This window comes from Athene cunicularia (genome assembly GCF_003259725.1).
Source record: "Athene cunicularia isolate RWA chromosome 1 unlocalized genomic scaffold, athCun1 chr1_part2, whole genome shotgun sequence".
NCBI classification, from domain to species: Eukaryota; Metazoa; Chordata; class Aves; order Strigiformes; family Strigidae; genus Athene; species Athene cunicularia.
In genome coordinates, this window is record NW_020799092.1 from 31,878,534 (window position 1) to 31,896,260 (window position 17,727).

General features: G+C 38.0%; 1 protein-coding gene across 2 annotated transcripts in view; it reads right to left on the minus strand.

Moving 5' to 3' along the window:
* Positions 1 to 3,231: 3,231 nt before the first annotated feature.
* Positions 3,232 to 17,727, minus strand: part of NEDD1 (neural precursor cell expressed, developmentally down-regulated 1) — a 28,904-nt gene continuing 14,408 nt past the window's right edge. The window contains exons 7-15 of one of the 2 annotated variants that reach the window (XR_003400384.1): positions 16,937 to 17,123; positions 13,231 to 13,359; positions 12,990 to 13,037; positions 12,326 to 12,549; positions 11,465 to 11,621; positions 10,994 to 11,150; positions 8,639 to 8,705; positions 7,677 to 7,940; positions 3,232 to 3,242 (exon numbers count right to left, since the gene is read on the minus strand). Coding sequence is in view for 1 of the 2 variants with exons in the window: in XM_026868207.1 (XP_026724008.1) it covers positions 7,836 to 7,940; positions 8,639 to 8,705; positions 10,994 to 11,150; positions 11,465 to 11,621; positions 12,326 to 12,549; positions 12,990 to 13,037; positions 13,231 to 13,359; positions 16,937 to 17,123 (1,074 nt within the window). In the remaining variant the exon portion in view is untranslated. Of the gene's footprint in view, positions 3,243 to 6,211; positions 7,941 to 8,638; positions 8,706 to 10,993; positions 11,151 to 11,464; positions 11,622 to 12,325; positions 12,550 to 12,989; positions 13,038 to 13,230; positions 13,360 to 16,936; positions 17,124 to 17,727 lie in introns of those variants that run through there. The other variant, XM_026868207.1, reaches the window with a different exon arrangement.

Below are 17,727 nucleotides of genomic sequence, written 5' to 3' on the forward strand. Positions count from 1 at the left end.
GCCGGGCAGAAGAAAGGCTTCGCCCGCGCGGGGTGGGGAGCGACGTGGCGGGGAAAGGAGCCTCGCCCACCTTCGCGCAGGTGCTGCGGGCGCAGGATGCTCTGACACGAGCCCTAGACCCGAGGCGTGGCAGCCCCCGAGTCTCAGCTCTAACGCGCCCCCCCCCCGCAGCTTGGTTCTCCGACGTCCCCCAAGCTGAGCAGGGGTCCCCCGCTTTCCCCACAGGCACGTTTAACTCCATCCTTCCTCCCATTTCTTCCATGTCTGTGTTCATCGTACAACCCCGCACGTACTAATTTATTCTCCGTTTTTTACTTTTAAAAGCACTCAGACAAGCCCTCTGAAGTTCCATCACTTAAGGTGTCTCACCCTCAGGGACGTCAGCACCAGAAATAGCACCAGGAGTAGCTGACTGCACTGCTTTCTTCTCTGGAGCTTGTCATGGCATTATCAGGAAAACCCAATAGGTGGCTGAGGTAAGTGTATTGGATAGAAAAGTTTGTTTATGCTTAGCCTTGGTGTGATGGAGTGGATGCTCATTGAAAGAAGCATTTCAAGGACCTGGAGGGCTCCTGTTATTGAATCCTCAGTGCTGTGACTCAGTGTGTGGCAAGGGCTGTAAATCCTCTGAGAGTTGTTTTCATTCCTAGATGCTCTTAACACACAGCAACAGTGGCAAGAAATGTCTCCATCTTTTCCTCTGCAGCTGGAGCTGGCTTCTATTAGTCAGCCTTGTGATCCCTAGGTTAGGTTGGTACCTAGCAATTTACTAGTAAGAGTGAAAACTAGAAGTTTCAGTGAAGAAAAATATGAAGCAGCTGATCTGCTGTGTAAGGGAGACATTAGGATTTTTTTTAATTATTTTTTTTTTTTAAGCATCTCAGTTGAGAGGAGCTGTTGTCCCAGTAGTTAGGGTTTTCTCTTCAGTTGCAGATCAGCTTCAGGGTCCCCATCTTCAAAGGAGATTACCAGGTGAACCAGGTTAATTGCTCAGTCATCATTAGGTCTGTCTCTCCAACTCCCTCCTTCCTAAGGATGCTATCTAGGATCAAGGAGTACAGTTAGGTTTCTTGAGCCCAGCAGCGATTCCCAAGAAAGGAGGGCAAGGTGGATACACACAGCACAGTAATCTAAAAGGTGGACTCTTCCCTGTAGTCATACACTCCATCCAGAAAGGAAGCTGATCAACTGACTGACAGCAGCGTAATCAACACTGAATCTCTCAGAAAGACAAACTTCCATGGTCCTGTTCAATACTCTTCCTAGTAACTGGTACTATGTATGCAGAGACTAAACGAATGGAAACAGGCAAAAGTCACAAGCAGAGCAAATAATTGATGAAACTTAAAGACCAGATGTGAAATATTTTGGTTTCTTCGCCTTGTACTGAGACCTCTTGACAAAGATGACTGTTAGATGGTGAAGGGACTTTTGTTATTGCTGCAAGTATGAAAGCCTTGGTCATGGTTGGGACTGAAATACTGACAGGCTACCAATTCCTCGCTTAGTATAACTATTCTCATGAAGTTTACCACACAACTGCCACTTAAATAAGGCAGAAACACAATTCAGCTGCTTTAAAATAGTGAAATAAATGCATATACTACATGTCCTGACTTGGCATTAAACATGAGAGGTCAGCATCAATTAAGTACTTTGAATTAACCACATGAAATTGAAATACATTTCAACTTTACAAAAATAAAGGTGTTTAAAAAGGTAGAGCAATGCCTATCTTGTTTGGAGCCAGTGGTACTCCTGTGTGGGTTTTATATGTAAATTCTGATGTTTCTAAAAATCATGGCATAGATTTCAAAGCATTGGTACCAGTGACCCCTATATTGCACTTACAAGTGGAGACACCTAACAGTCACACCAATGCCATCGTTGGTTGCCTAACAGCTGATGTAGAAAGTAACCTTCAAAAACCCCAAAACTAAACAAAATAAATAGCAAAATCAGCTATGGGATGGGCAATTACAGAAATCGTAGTATCATCACTGGAGAACACTTGTCTGTCACACTTGGGTTTTCTGTCACTTCAGAATAGCACAGGGCAACTCGAATACATGCCACTGAAGTGCAGTTACCTCCCTGCATGTCTCCTGTTGTTCCTGGCTTTTTTGTCTTTTCCTTCTGAAGCATCGAAGTTACTATGGAAACAAGCAATGGCATTGATGTAGCTATTTGTGAGCCCCACCCAGACATGCCTTGGGAAGTGAGTCTCCACTAATGGTGTGACCTACATCAAGTGGAGCACATCCACCCCTGTGGAAGGAAGCCCTGCAGCTGGGCGTGGGTGCCGGTGCTGGCAGAATGAGACATTGCTGTGCGCCACCCCAGAGAAGGGGTCAGGAGAGGGGCCAAACACCTCTGAGGGGAAGGAGACTTGTAATTGCTTCTGTCATTGCTGAGAGGCAGCGAGCCAGCAGCTTTCCCACAGCTGGAGGAGCTGGTAAGATATCGGACTCGGGACATGTATTTTAGACGCAGCACAGTGACATTCCTTCTCCACGCTGTGGGGAAGAGTGGGAGTGTGAGCTCCAGCACCACATGCAATTCCTTTAAGATCAGCGTGGCATGGGAAGAATTTTGTGTATTGTGGCATGAGAACATAGGGTCTATTCAATTTAAATTTGCCTTAATTTTCAAGACTTGCTGACTTTTCTTGTCAAGAGGGTAGACTTCAGTAATAAAATAACTATAGGACAAATCTTCAGACATGTAATACTGGAAATTTAAAACTTGAGCGGATGATAGTAAGTAGCAGACAAAAGCACTCTGACTATTAAAGCATTAGACAGATCTTGCACCATTTTGTTTGTAGACTTGGATAACAAACTGCATCAGCATTTTGACTAAGGAAGTTCAGTGATAAGAACTGGAACAGCGTAAACCCAGAACTGCTTGTGTTTGGAAGCTCTGAAATTAGGGGGACAATTCCATCTGCTTAGCCCAAAGCTTTCAAAAAATGATTAATTTGGTTTGTTTGCCCTAATTTTTGATTGGCCAGTCTTAGACCTTACAAAAATATGAAGAACTCACTGTTCAGAAAACACAGCTCACCCTCTGCAACTTGGTAATTATAAAAAATATTTCCAGCTGGACACCTCTGGGTATTCAGCCATTCTGGTAAGTAGAGCTATAGTAATGCAGCTGAGCACTAGTATTTATTCATAGCACTAATTTTTAAAAATTAATTCTGAAACACTTCTGTTTTAGCTAATACACAGTTTTATAATCTGTAGAGGCACTCGTACGTAAATAACCTGTATAGGAAATTGTGTTCTTTTCTCATGTGTCTTTTCTCTGTGTAATTTGTTTCCTTCTCCATTACTTGGAGGACAAGGAGGGATGAAAAGAATAAATCAGAATTATCATTCTTGCAAAATAATAGGCTGAAAAAGCATTGTCTCAGTAATTTCCATCTAGAGACAGAACTTTGTAGGGTAAGAAATTGGATGGGAGCCATAATAACTTTCAATTATATGACCCTTGGTATTTTTAGCTAGAATGAGAGGACAAATGATGAATTCAAGAGATGTAGAGCCCAAAGCAGGACCATTGGTGCTGCAACTCGCACCTGTTAGAACTAAGGGAGAACAATATTCTGCTAATAAGAAGCTTTTTACAGCTAATACAGATTTCATGTGATCCTCAGAGGTAGAATGACAAGTTTTAATTCCCCTCCAAAGGAAGTCACATCTACAGCAGGGATGGTATGTGAGACAGCAGGCAACACAGAGCTGGGAAGTTGTTTATGAGAACTGCTAGTGCTAGTATGGGATGGAGAGTGGATGGCTTAGGACACTAATCAGTTGACTTTAGAGCCCCAAGACAGAAACAAAAATTCTGACATTGTGGAGCCCCATCACACCATAAGCATTACTGTTTAGCTGCATCAGCATTTGGAGATGAGAACTGCTTCAAGATGAGCACAGTCCAAAAAAGAAGGGGCAGTTTGTTTCCTCACCATATATCTCGTCCTGATACAATCTGACCAGATGAAAGAATGACACTTTCTACTTGAGTTTAGGTCTGAATATTTTAAGTAGCAATGAGGTTGAGGAATAAATATCACCAGTCTACGCTTCTCTTCCATTTGCTTTATAGTCATCAGTTGTCTAAATCCAGGTGATGAGAGAATAATGTGGAGGTTTCTAAGCTTGCTTTCAAATCTTGAGGTGCCTTCTGGACCAAGAATAATTTATCTTGTGTCATCCCCCCCACCCATCTCATAAAGACACTCTTGAAAATCCAGTTTAGTATATGCACTGCCCCAAAAAAGCTTCCATCAGCTTATTTTGAAAACATTAGCATTCTAACCCTAGGCTAGTTTTCGATGAGAAGAAAACATCTCACATGAGCCTATAACTTCAGTAAAACTGACTGTTTAGCAAAGTGTTAGATGCAGATACGACAGACTATTGTCCACACCTGAATGATTGTTTCTCATGGCTTAGTCCCACAAATATTAGTTTGGACTGCCAAAATGAACTAAAAAGGATGTGTTCACAATTACTTTTGAAATCATCATTGAGGACAATTCCACTGTTATGTTTCCTTGTACTATAGCTGTGCCAGACAGAAGTATGAAAATGTGAAATGTCAGAACACAGGTACTTGTCTCTCCGTAGACAATGAAGTACAGACATCCAGCCTCACAGCTATTTTCACAGTTTTATCTTGAAAACACTTCAGAATTTTTTAGTTTTGTCCCTCTAGCCTTGTATCTTATCTTTGCCAGTGTCTGGCGTAGCATGTTTAAGGAAGAGCACGAGATTCTTTCCACACTCTGTTCTTACAGAACGTGTTAAGCATCATCCCACAGGTGCACTGCAAGAGGTAATGCAAAAATAGACGTACTGAGCCAGACCAGAAGATGCAGCTCTTGACATGCACCAGTAATGACCACACAGGTGTAAGTACACTGGTGGGCAAGCACAGAGCATGTCACCTGTCAGTCTTAAGCATCCAGCAGTATCAGATTCATTACCTTTATATCCAAGTAATCTGTGACCATTTCTCATCTTAAGTTTTAGTATCCAGAACATTCTAGCAAAGAACTCTACAGTTTAGCTATGCAGTTTGTAAAGCATTTTCTTGCTTGTCATAGGTCCTGTTCTTGGTGTAGAAGGGGCAGTGAGCAACTTTCAAATTCATCATTGTTGTGGTGTTTACAAACAGCAGAGCGTGTGTATCAGGCACTGGTGGGCTGCTGACAGGATGTAAGGATACATTTTACATTTTTATGGGAATAAGTCAGTCAAAAAATCAGTTTTCAAACCCTACATACCTTGAAACTTCCCATCACAGGAAGTCTGGTATGTGCATGAAAGAGAAGGGAATTAAAAAAAGATGCACCCTAAATTAAGTATTAGGAAGATGCAGGATCTCCAACTCACTAGGATCTTAGGAGCCAAGATTATTCCCCCCACCCAAAACATCTGCTTGAACATAGTTTTTAGCTGGAACATGATCTCTCTGTCATAACAGTTTCCAAGTTAGAAGGGGGAACTGTACATCTGTTCTTTACTCCGAAAGCATGAGGTAATGTAATATTTCTGTGAAAATGATCTGATGGTCTACATGAAGCCACAGAAGCAAAAAATAAATTACTGAAGAATTTCAGGTAGATCTCAACATGTTCTTTGGATCAGGCTCTCACCTGATGAGGTATAACAATTAGAATACAGATTATTCTCTTTAATAAGTAGGTCACGACAGCATTTTTTTCTCAAAAAGTTGAAACAAGATTTATTTTAACATACAAATCAGATTTGTGTACAAGGCAAAACATACCCCTACAGCGGTAGGCATATTGAGTCTCCACACAGCACGCATAGCCACTTGTGCCATAGTAATCCTGAGATAGGGAAAAAAGCCCTAAAAATCTTTTTTTAAAAGGCCAAAATATCTCCTTTTAGTCACTCTTGCTATAATCACCTCTATTTGGGAATCAAGAAAACTATCTACAAGCCAAATACCCAAGATACTTACCTCATTCCCTGCTGTGATATGGGTATACTAGCAAGAGCACTTGGGGAACAAATTAAAAGATGCAAATATGCAAAGTTATTTCATAGAAGAACAGCAAGATATTTTTGCCACCTTCAACTACCATTGTCTTCACAAACTGTGTGGTCAGTGTCAAGCTTACACATCCTATGAACTTTTATAAGAGTTCTCTACATTATGAGTTAAGTTACTTTCACCATGAAGTTATATTTGATATAGAAATGTTTTTAAAAGCTTATAAAAGCAGTAGAGCTGCAGACATTTAAAGTCCTGTTCCTAATATTAAGGACTACTCGAACGCCCTCATTTTGCTACAAGATTGTATTTGCATTATCTGACATGAAAAAAGAAGGGTCTCTTTCTGAAAAAAAGTTAAAGATAGGCAGAAGGTACAGACAGGGGTGTTTTTTTTAGTTTTACAACATGTAAAAATAAGTTACACTATAGATTATGGCTTTCTCATTTAGTAGAAGTGTGCCATCATGGATTTAAGTACTAGACACCGTAAGTAATTAAATCACCGTGTTCTCAGACTCTCCTTGTTTAATTTTTGATTGTGTGAAAAGAAGCAACCAAATATTAGTGGGAAAATTAAGAAGCCTCCAGAACAATTTAAGTAGCAAAAAGCAGTTGTAGAAGTCATTCAGATAAATTTTTTAATTAATACAAAATTTTTATTTAATTTAAATAGAGGTTAATTTAATCTCTTGGCACACATAAAGGCCAAGCCAAACCTCCCATGAACTTCAGCAGTCAGGACTTCATACTGAGCTTTATTTCAGAAATGTTTACAGAGAAGTATGATACCATTATGCTACCAAAGTAATGATTTCTCTTTAATGTTAATCATACAACTAAGATATGAGTTAGATTTGGTGTGCAGCTATCTCAAAAAGGCTACAGTAATGCTAAACTAATAAGATTCATAACTACTGCTCAATACTAAGTGTTGTCCAGTACAAATAAAAAGGAAGCAGGGGGAGGCACAAAAGATGCTTTAGTCAAAGACTGAAAGACTGCATATACACAATGCTATATATTAATGGCTGAGTATCCTTACACTTTGAAGTCTACAGCTGCATTCATTCTGGACAAGCTATGACAATATTCAAATACATGTAAATAAAAAGAATTCTCATTTCATAGCTAAAGTTGTAACAGAAATCTCATTGTGCAGTTGAAGGAGCATTTGCAACATAGCTCACAGCAGACGAGCACAATTTTCAGACTTATGGATACAGTAAGAAAGATCATGGCACTGAATTTGGGAATATCTTCAAGCTCTAGTTTTACTCGGGATAAAAGAGCTGACTAGTTAACTGAATGCAGTACTTCCCAACTCCTTATAAACAAGGCTCCATGTCACGCAGATGATAAGCTTTCTCTCCCCTTTTTCTCTAAGAAAAGTATCTGAAAGATAAGCTATAGTGATTGTTTCTGACAGCAGTAAAGAAGACAGAAAAGCAGGTATATCCAAAAATTCTTACAGAAAAAGGCATCCTTCCTGGTTTGATTTTGTTTATAAAAAGGCACTTCACATATTGCTAGAACTCTGATAATGTACTTATCCTTTTAGTTTTTCTGTTGAAAGGATGTATTTCAATGTGGTTAGCATGTGTATGCAAGTGTTCTTTATGTAATTATAAAATTTGTAACACTGTATATATTATGTTACACCTGCTTATTTAGAAGAAAAGATTCATGTTCAAAATAATAGCAGGTCTTCATAAAATACTTCAGTGATGATGGATGATCTGTCATAAGCAACATACCACCTGTAGCAAGTTCATGCTAATAAAGTTAGCAGTGTAAATCTTTCAGAAGTGAGTCCTCAGTCTTTTGTTTTCTTCTCGTAGTCTCTCAATTTCAGCTACTAAGCTTTCATTTACAGAGTATCTTTCAAGTAGAGTATGCATTTCATTCTAGAGAAAAGAAAAAAGTCCCAAACAGTAGCTGTAAAGTTAGTTATTCCTGTTTTATCTTATCCATTTTCATATCTCTTGAAAATTAAATAACCTAGATAATAGTGTTTTTAAAAACTTGATAAGAAAAGTAAGGGGTTTTTTTATGCTGACATACAGTATTTTGATCATTAATACATTAGTGAATAATTTATCAAAGGATATTTTGCACTTCTTCAGGATGAGAATCTACTAATGCAGGTTCCATTAAAATGTTCAGTACCGAGACAAGGTCTTTTTAATGCAGATCAAAAGAACAAAGATCCATAAAAAGGTGTAGTTAAAGAACACAGAACACAGCTCAGTATGCATGCAGTACCTGTAAGTGAAGCTTTCTACCTGAATTCCATCTAGCTCCTCCTTAACCCAGCTCTTGGTCCTTTCCAATGGACACTGGAATTTGTTTCCCTTTTGTCTTTCTATAACTGCTGAAATAACGGAATTCATGGTACCTACTCAACGCATATGTTCCCTTTATTTATCAAGAATAAAATAGTTCAACAGATTCTAAATGATTGTTTCCCCTCTCCTTCATAACTAAGCCTCCCTTTCTTGCTCTTAATAAGCAAAATTGATTTTCAGTTTTCTGAGAAGTTGGCATGCCTCTCTATTACTAAAAATGAAGACAGTGTATTTCCCACCATGCTCTTTGTACATACCAACTGCATATGGAACTGCTTGATCATCTCCACTTGCAAATTCACAATATCTCTATGGCATGCTTCTCTGGAAGAAGAATTGCAAAAAGAACAATGATTAGTTTTATTGAGGAAGCAGTAATTCTCTCCAATCCTCAGCACCCAGAGCTCCACTTTCTCACCTTCATGACACTGTGAAACGAGTCTAAAAACCCTTAAGCCATTAAACATACTCCTCTACCACTTATTTTCTGTAATACTTCTGTCACAACATTGACTTCTGTAAGTACCTTTTTTTTTCAGTGTACAAAAAGACTTGTTTTTTCACTTGCGAGCTGTAAAGTTCTCTCATTTTTACCGAAGCTGATTTTCAATCCCTCGATCATATGTACCACAGAGAAAGATACTTATCTGTAACTGAAGATACGGCTTTTCAGTGTATTGCTTTCAGTACTCTTCTACAAAAGGGCCCAAAACATCGACTGTGATAAATGATACATTATCCTCAAGCCCACAGAATGCTCCCGGTTAATCTACATAAGAAGTACTGTCAGTGTTGTCCACGAATTGACAAATTCACATCAATTCATGGACAACTATTCCACACTACAAGAGCCAAGCCTGGAAATACCCTCTGAACACTACACTAATATGAGTGTTCCAGAGACTGAGGAAGGAGGAGAACAGCTCACAAGAAAGCAGTCAGGCACATATGCTCTTCCTGAACAACACATCATGGTGCAATCATCTCACACCAAATACTGTGCTATGCCTACCAACAGCCTGAGAAAGTAAGGCATTTCTTAAGACAGACATACAGAGATTTTTTTTTCATTCTCCTTTCCTAAAACATATAGCAAACCCAAAAGGGAGTATGTTCTTCACTTCCTATTTCCACAGGTTCTTGTGCTCCAGAACTCCTGTTAGAGGCAATTCTTTGAGTATATTAACACAGATTCCAGCTGGCAGCTTAGAAATCCAAAGATGTAGTTTATCTCCTAAAGACAGGAAGTTCAAGAAACAAGCAGTTATTTGGAACCAAATGAGTTACATATTCCTCCTGGTCCTTTTCTAAGGTCCTTTTGTTTTCCCCATTACTTGAAGAGGAATGGATTTCAGGCAAAAGCGATAAAAATTCTCTCCTCCAATTCCAGAGGATAAAAAGTCTTTATATCAATGAGAAGCTTACAATGGCTCCCTTCCCTCTTACTGACCTCAGTACAAACAATCTTTTACATGCATGTTTGAATGTATCCACAATTTACAACTGGGAAAAGAGCCAGTAGAGCCTTCCAGCTACTCCAGGAAGTGTAGGTCAGAAGAGAAACACAATCTCTGAGCTTCCAGATCTCAGACACTAGGAGTACAGGACTGACAAGCATGCATTCCAACACTGGGATACCTGAACACAGACTTTAAAGAAAAAACATCTGGAATCCACAGACTGCATTTTAAGCCATATGGAAGTTACACTTTTTAATCAGATGTGTGATTATCACCAAAAAAAAAGTCTCAGAGGAGTTTTACTATACTATATTCTTATTTGAAGATATTTAATAACATTCAATTTATTTTTCTGTTGGCAGACACAGAACAGCCATAGCACACAGACTTAAGTACTAAGCTAGTTTTACTTTGGTTTTCTGCCATCAAGACAGAAAGACTTCCCCTGCCTGGCAATCCTTTGCCCCTCCACCATATCAGTCAACCTACTTAATCTTAATCATGGGTTGGGAAGTGATCACCTAGATACAACTCTCTCACCTGCTCCATCTCCTTCAAACTCCGCTCTAAATCCACACTAATTTGACTTACTTCTTTCATGACAAGTGGAATATTAGTTAGGTATCCACAAACACAAAGTAATCTGACACCAACCATCATTTACAGCTCAGACTTTATTTTAATGTAAAGCTTAACCAGTAGAAATACATAAACTATTTTACCTTATACATGCCAAGCTAACAACAATCAAAGCCAATACAAGTCAATGTCTAGATTAAACGCTCCACAGTGTCAACTTCAAGAGAAACTTCTGCTAGGACAGGGAATGCTCACGGAGGGAAAGAAATCAGCACAAGGCTTCATGAAAGCAGTAAGGACCTCATTATGCAGATAAGTTTACCATCCAAGAAGTACAGGAACACTTAGTCTGAAAACATGTTAGCAAAGCCATGCATTAACAGCCTTCAGACACATCGGTCTAATTAGTCATCAGAGCTATTAAAATAAAGTTTGATACCTAGATTTCCAAGATTAGGGCTATTAATAGTGTAATTTCAGAATGCAAGTAGGAATTTATTAAAGGAGATGCTAAAACATCTTACTAAGAAAAAAAAATCACTGAAAACAAGTCTTCTGCATGAATACCAGTACCTGAAATCATCCATTGTTTCTTGTATCATATTCTGAATGAAGTTTATTTGGATTGATGTCAGAGGTGCATTTGGCCTGCTACTCCCAATGGTTTCTACTATTCTTTCTGACAATGAACTGGCAACTCCAGCAGTGACAGGTGATGTTATCTTTGGATCTTTACAAATTAAAAATAAAATAAATAAAAATTGTTACCAAAAAAATCAGTGTAATGTAGTACAAGAGATTTTATTTGTGTTGAGGCTTGTCAATATTTTACTTCAAATATTACCTAGTTAAAAAAAAAAAAAAAAAAAAAAAAAAAAAAAAAAGTCTTTTCAGAAGCAATTAGAGATGTTCCAGGAGGGCTAACTGGATTTACAGAAGAATCAAGATTGGGTGTACTGTTTTAATGCTAATGCCATTTTATCAGGTTTCACATCAAGTTCACAATCAGCCACACCTAAAACTGGGCCAAAATTATCAACTTACTTGTTGATATAGTACCATTTACTGGTAGATCATATGCAGGATGGGCCTGAATATTCTTCACTGGTCTCTCATTTGTATCAGGAGCCTTTACAGCAGTGGATGATGGTAGAGTACTTAAAGTTACAGATTCTGCACTTGAGGAGCTCGATTTTGAAAGCTGACAATAAAAATAATAATTTAAAAAACATGAACTCTACTTATTACAATTATCTAATTGCACTTGAAGACTAAGTTTTCAGGAACACACATTCAAACATTTTTGGTTTAGGAATCTACTCACAAATAGATGCTTTTCATTTTCTAGCAAGATATCTTAAAAACTGATTGCTAATTCAAAATTGCCTCAAGTGCACACATAGAGAAGGGACTGCAAAAGGTGGGGCCTCTTAATTTTCACATCAAACATTTTGTGGTGAAGTTAAACATATCATTCCTAGCAAACTCAGACTTCTCAAAAACAATACAAAAGGGACTACAGTCTCAGCAGAAGTATGTCAAAGAGATCTCAAGGTAGAAGAGGGAGATGAAGAATAGGGAAAGAAGAGGGTGGAACTGACATAACAAACAACAATCAATCGTACTGGTGCAACCAAATAATGATCATTCTTGATTTACTAGAAAAATCAAAACATTCCTCAGGCTAGCTGAGTTTTGTTTCGTGTGGACTTTTGTAACCTGAGCTTGTTTAAGAGAGAAGGCCAACGCACTTAAACTGAACAACATTTTACAGATTTGTGTTAATAGCGTGAACAGAGTTGCAAAATAACATTAGCTGGGATACTATTATGGATTTTTCCTTCAAGTAGTATTATTCTGTCAAGATTCTAAAACGACCACTTACAACAACAAGAATTAGTATACCTGCTTTAACACTTCCTTAGTTTCTTGTTTTCCAGTATTTATTTTCTTTGTGTCAGTCTCTGGATGTTCTTCCTCTTCTTTAACTGAAGATCCCACAAGTACATGTAATGGGCTAGACCGTATCCCTTGTGAACTACTGCACACTGTGGGTTTTTTTACAGGAAAGGCAGTAGTGAGCTGTGGGAGAAAATCCAAACCCAAAAGGTAGGACTGAAAATCTAGACCTAAAACGAAAAGGAAAAGGTGAAACACACAAGTGTCAAATCAAACCCACAATTAAAACACCTGCACACCATCATAAAATAAATAAACAAAAAAATAATCATCCAAAAAATGAACCCCACAAAAAAAAAAAAATCCTTAAAACCAACTTATACTGTCACAGTTCTTATGAAAGTAATAAAACATGAAAAGCCTCTACATCTCATTATAAATTGCATAACGGAAAAACAAAAATCACTTTAGGACCACACTCTGATTTCCTGTTACCATGTTGTGTCTTAGCACCTCATTGTGCTAGAAAATTTCCAGAAAAGTTCATTTGTTTCAGTGTCTGCTTTCATCATTTATTTTGAATGGTACAACAAAATCAGCATGTAAGAACTAGCATAGGCCTCCAAAGGCGTACCACTGACAAAGAAAAACATACTGAAAGTATGTTTACCATCTCCTTTTCCTTGAGAATCTTCATTTGCTTTACTCGTGATAATATCTACAAAATACAAGAACATAAATAAATGATTTATTAATGAAATCTACATCAATATTCATATCATTGCATCAAGTTAATAATCAAAGACATATTAAAATACCGAGTAAGTACAGCAGCCAGTAACATATAAATGTCAGTGTTATGCTATATGCAGATGAATGATGCTTTACACATTTCCATATTAGCAACTTACCATCTCTGACTGGAGAAAACACATCTCCTAAACTACTTCGACTCCAATCAAAATTATTTAAATCAGCAGTTTTTCCATGATCTGTTTCTTTAGATGGAATCACATCCAAGCTGCAACTATGGGGAAAGCCTTAAAAGGACAGTAACGTTCAATTAGTAATTGACAGTTTCAAAAAATAACATACATTATCCCTAAACAATCTCTTAGCAAGCATGATGGTTGGTAAGTCCAGCAAACACTTTAGAACCTTCTATATGGATTCTAGTTAGAAGGTCAACTTTAACTTCCTCATATTGGCTGCCAACACAGGTGACTAAAAGCTAAGATATTTATTAACAAAAGTAAGATTCAGCTGGATTCAAATACCTTGGGCAGGAGTGGCTGGAGAGCTGCCAGTCAGAGAGGGACATGGGGGTGCTGATTGACAGCCGGCTGAACAGGAGCCAGCAGTGTGCCCAGGGGGCCAAGAAGGCCAATGGCATCCTGGCTTGTGTCAGCAATAGCGTGGCCAGCAGGGACAGGGAAGGGATCTTACCCCTATACTCGGCACTGGTGAGGCTGCCCCTCGATTCCTGTGTTCAGTTTTGGGCCCCTCACTACAAAAAAGGACATTGAATGACTCGAGTGTGTCCAGAGAAGGGCAACGAAGCTGGTGCAGGGTCTGGAGCACAGGTTGTACGGGGAGCGGCTGAGGGAACTGGGGGTGTTTAGTCTGGAGAAGAGGAGGCTGAGGGGAGACCTCATCACCCTCTACAGCTACCTGAAAGGAGGTTGCAGAGAGCTGGGGATGAGCCTCTTTAACCAAGTAACAATAGGACAAGAGGTGATGGCCTCAAGTTGCACCAGGGAAAGTTTAGACTGGATATTAGGAAGTATTTCTTTCCAGAACAGGTTGTTGGGTGTTGGAATGGGCTGCCCAGGGACGTGGTGGAGTCCCCATCCCTGGAGGTGTTCAAGAGTAGGGTCGACATAGTGCTGAGGGATATGGTGTAGTTGAGAACGGTCAGTGTGAGGTTAATGATTGGACTAGACAATCTCCAAGGTCTTTTCCAACCTTGATGATCCTGTGATTCCTTTCCTCTTTTTAAAAAGGAGAGTTGTCAAACTGGAGAATGCACTCATTTTCAGAAAAATCTACATCATGGATGCAGGAAATGTATAGTGTATCAGGTGAAATGAAAACTAGTGAATGCACCATCTGCTAAGAAGGTAACCACATTCCAGTGATCAAAATTTAATTTTTTTCTGCAAGAGGAGAAGTCTGCTTCACTGGGGCCATTAAGCATTCTAAGGCAAATTCTATGCAACATTTAGTCGAAAGCTTACCTGATGTTAGGATATTCTCTGCTTATTTCTAGTATTAGGAAATCAGAGTGGGGTTATAGTTGCAGTCAAATGAAACATTCCTGAACCTTTCCCCACTCCACCCTCAAGCCCTAGTCCTGACCCGATCCAGGGAAAAAAGTTAGCTCTTTTATGTGTGGTAGCAGGGACAGGTATCTACAGAATGGAAGCCTATCATACATCCAAAAACCACCCAGTAATTATTCAAACTACAGTTTTTAGATGAAGAATACATGGAGAAGTGAACTGACTGTAAGATAACCACCTAAATAACTTTCACAATTTCATTCGTTTAAAAACCAGATCAGTATTGTAGTGAAGCTGCTATTCTGCCCTCACGGGACTCCTAACTCTAAAAGTGCATAGATTTCGCTTATATAAGTTAAGATCTAGGCAAAAAGCATTCATGCTGTGCAAAACATAAATAAATCACCTGTAATACAAAAGCTTTACTTTGTAGCTACTTTCATTTTAAAAAAATATATACAAATCACTGTTCAGAAAACCTGTACTACTTTTCTATGTAGGATTACTTGTTCCAGTGACCCAAATGTGACTGTGTGGATGACTACAATTAATTGTGTCAAGTATTTACATAAACTGGAACTTGAGTCAGGCTTGAGATTTCACTTTTAAATATAATATATCATGTTTTCCACTCCTTCATATGTGTCAGTTGTGACATATACATAGGATTCCACTTGCTAGTTAATACTTGGGGTACTGAGTCAAACTAGAAGCACAGAATCAACCTGTGCCAGAATCTACAAAGGATCTACATGGAAAGAGCATAATATAAAATAGAGCAAAATATGTTTTGTATATTTTTACCCATTCCCAGTAATCTAAACATAGTAAGTACCTAAACCAGGGGATGGCTGTTAAATAGAAGTTTATAGGATGCCAGCTCAAAGTACATCCGAACTTCTCATCACATTCTGACTTCCTTTATATTTTGTACTTTAAAATACCTGTGACAAAAAGCCTCAGACATTTATAAGCTGTATGAGCAGATGGGTTTTTTGCTTTAAATATGCTATCAGATCACCTTACTAAATGCCCTTATTTCTCCAAAGTTAAACCCCATAATCAGGGTCTAGAAGAGTTACCACACAACAAATGCAGTTTGTGGTCTCTCATCCATTTCCATTTGTAAGTTTAAAGACCTTATCTTCTGAAGTATAAGGAGGTCTTTATTTCTCAAGTGAACTCTCAGTTTAAGGAAAAGTAAGTGTTTTACTGGGTAAGTCCTCCTTTTCTCAAAACATTTATTTACTTTTGCATGGTCCTGTTTAGTTGCTGTTACACCTTACATCTTCAAATATAGACAGAAAGCCTGTTTTTAGCTTTATTTTAACTGAAATAAAATTTTCCACACCATTCAGTAATGTTGATTAGCATTACTTCTTGCATACATAGGAAGCATTCTACCTCACCTCGTACTTCACTGCATACCCAAAGGAGGTCATTAATACACATCTCTCTGATCTGCAGTGGTTTATTGCCTAATCACTATTGCTAAGAGTATTTCTCCTTATTTAAAAAGGGGAAAAGTGATGTTGCATTAAAATGGCTTGAGGATCTTTTTTTCAAGAATCAAACTAACACTGTTACTGATCTGACCATGTTTTCAGAACTCTCGAATTAAATAAAAATTTATGAGCACATTGCACGCAGTGGCAGAATTTTAGAATAATGCTCAGAATTCTTATAAAGAACTTGTTAATTTCAGAAGCATAAATAGCAAGTACAGTTATACAACTAATCATACTTGCAACTATATTTAACATCTTTCCTACCATGTGATATTGAAATGATGCCTCACACAAAAATACAGTTCAGTTCTCACTTGGGTTTTTGGACTAGGTTTGTCTTGTGTTTTGGTTTGTTGTGTTTGGCTTTTTTTTCCCCCGTGTTTTGTTTCATTAGTTTTTTTAGATAAGGTCTGTAACTCTTGTTTATTAATAGAATTACAAACCATTAGGTCTACATTCCATAAAGACATTGTGTCAGAAAATACATTACATACCTAAGGATAATCTACAGGAAGTCAGAATGCAAAAGACAACCCCACAGTATCACCACAGTTTTCTCCTTTAAAATTTAAATACATACTTCAATTAGAGAATTTTAAACTTCATGTTTCTAAAGCTTGTAGTAGGACCCACAGTTTCATAGTATGTCTAATACAGTAAGAGAGGGGAAAAAAGGTGCAGATGTGCATGCACATACACACAGTTCTTCCAAACAAATGCCCTTCCCTCAATGAATTTTTTATATTGCAATGGTCAAGGCATGAAATATTTCTTCCATTTTCTAGATTACGCCAAATATTATTATAAGAGTAGGAAGAAGACACTACCTGTTTTTTCCTGAAGAACCTCTCCTCCCTTATTCTCATTTGGCAATGTCAGATGAGATGAAATTGTTGCTGATGCTTGAGAGGCAATGTTTTTGATGCCAGTATTTTGAATTTCTCCCAGATTACTACCAGCTTTGACTTCTACTCTTTTGGATACAGGTTTATTTGAAGAACCTGTAAGGTTAGACTGAAGAAAAAAAAAAACAAAAAAACCCCAAACAGATTAAGAGAAGTTATTACTCAGTTATTATTCAGCTAAAAGTAAAAATATAAGCTAATATTCCTTCTGTTTCAAAATACTAAAAATTCAGTTCAAGTTGTAAAGGTTGCCTAGGAGATATGCCTTTACAAATGTAAAAAAAAAAAAATGTATCTTAACATAACTTCAAAGAACATGGGAAACATCTGTATTATTATATGAATATTATGTGGACCTGGAAAAGAACAGCAACAGAACTTAAGGTAACAATGGAGTGACCTGGCATGAGCCAATTTTGATCCTAGGTTTAGGCATAGGAAAAATAAGAGGTTACATTATTAGGGACTCCAAATTGTAAAGAAAGAATCAACCACTAGCAGCAAGTGTCTTATGCAAGGAAGAAAGTCTCAGAGCAGTAAAAGAACCCACTTAAAAGGTTCTCTCCATCTGCACTAAATGGATGTGTGGGATTTCTGGACACAGTAGAGTCTAATGAAGTCTTGGAAAAACCTCTTAAGTCTTCTCTATCATTTAATCAACTTCTCCACTGTTTATATGTGTCTGCAAAAGACCACATATAAGACCATGCAAA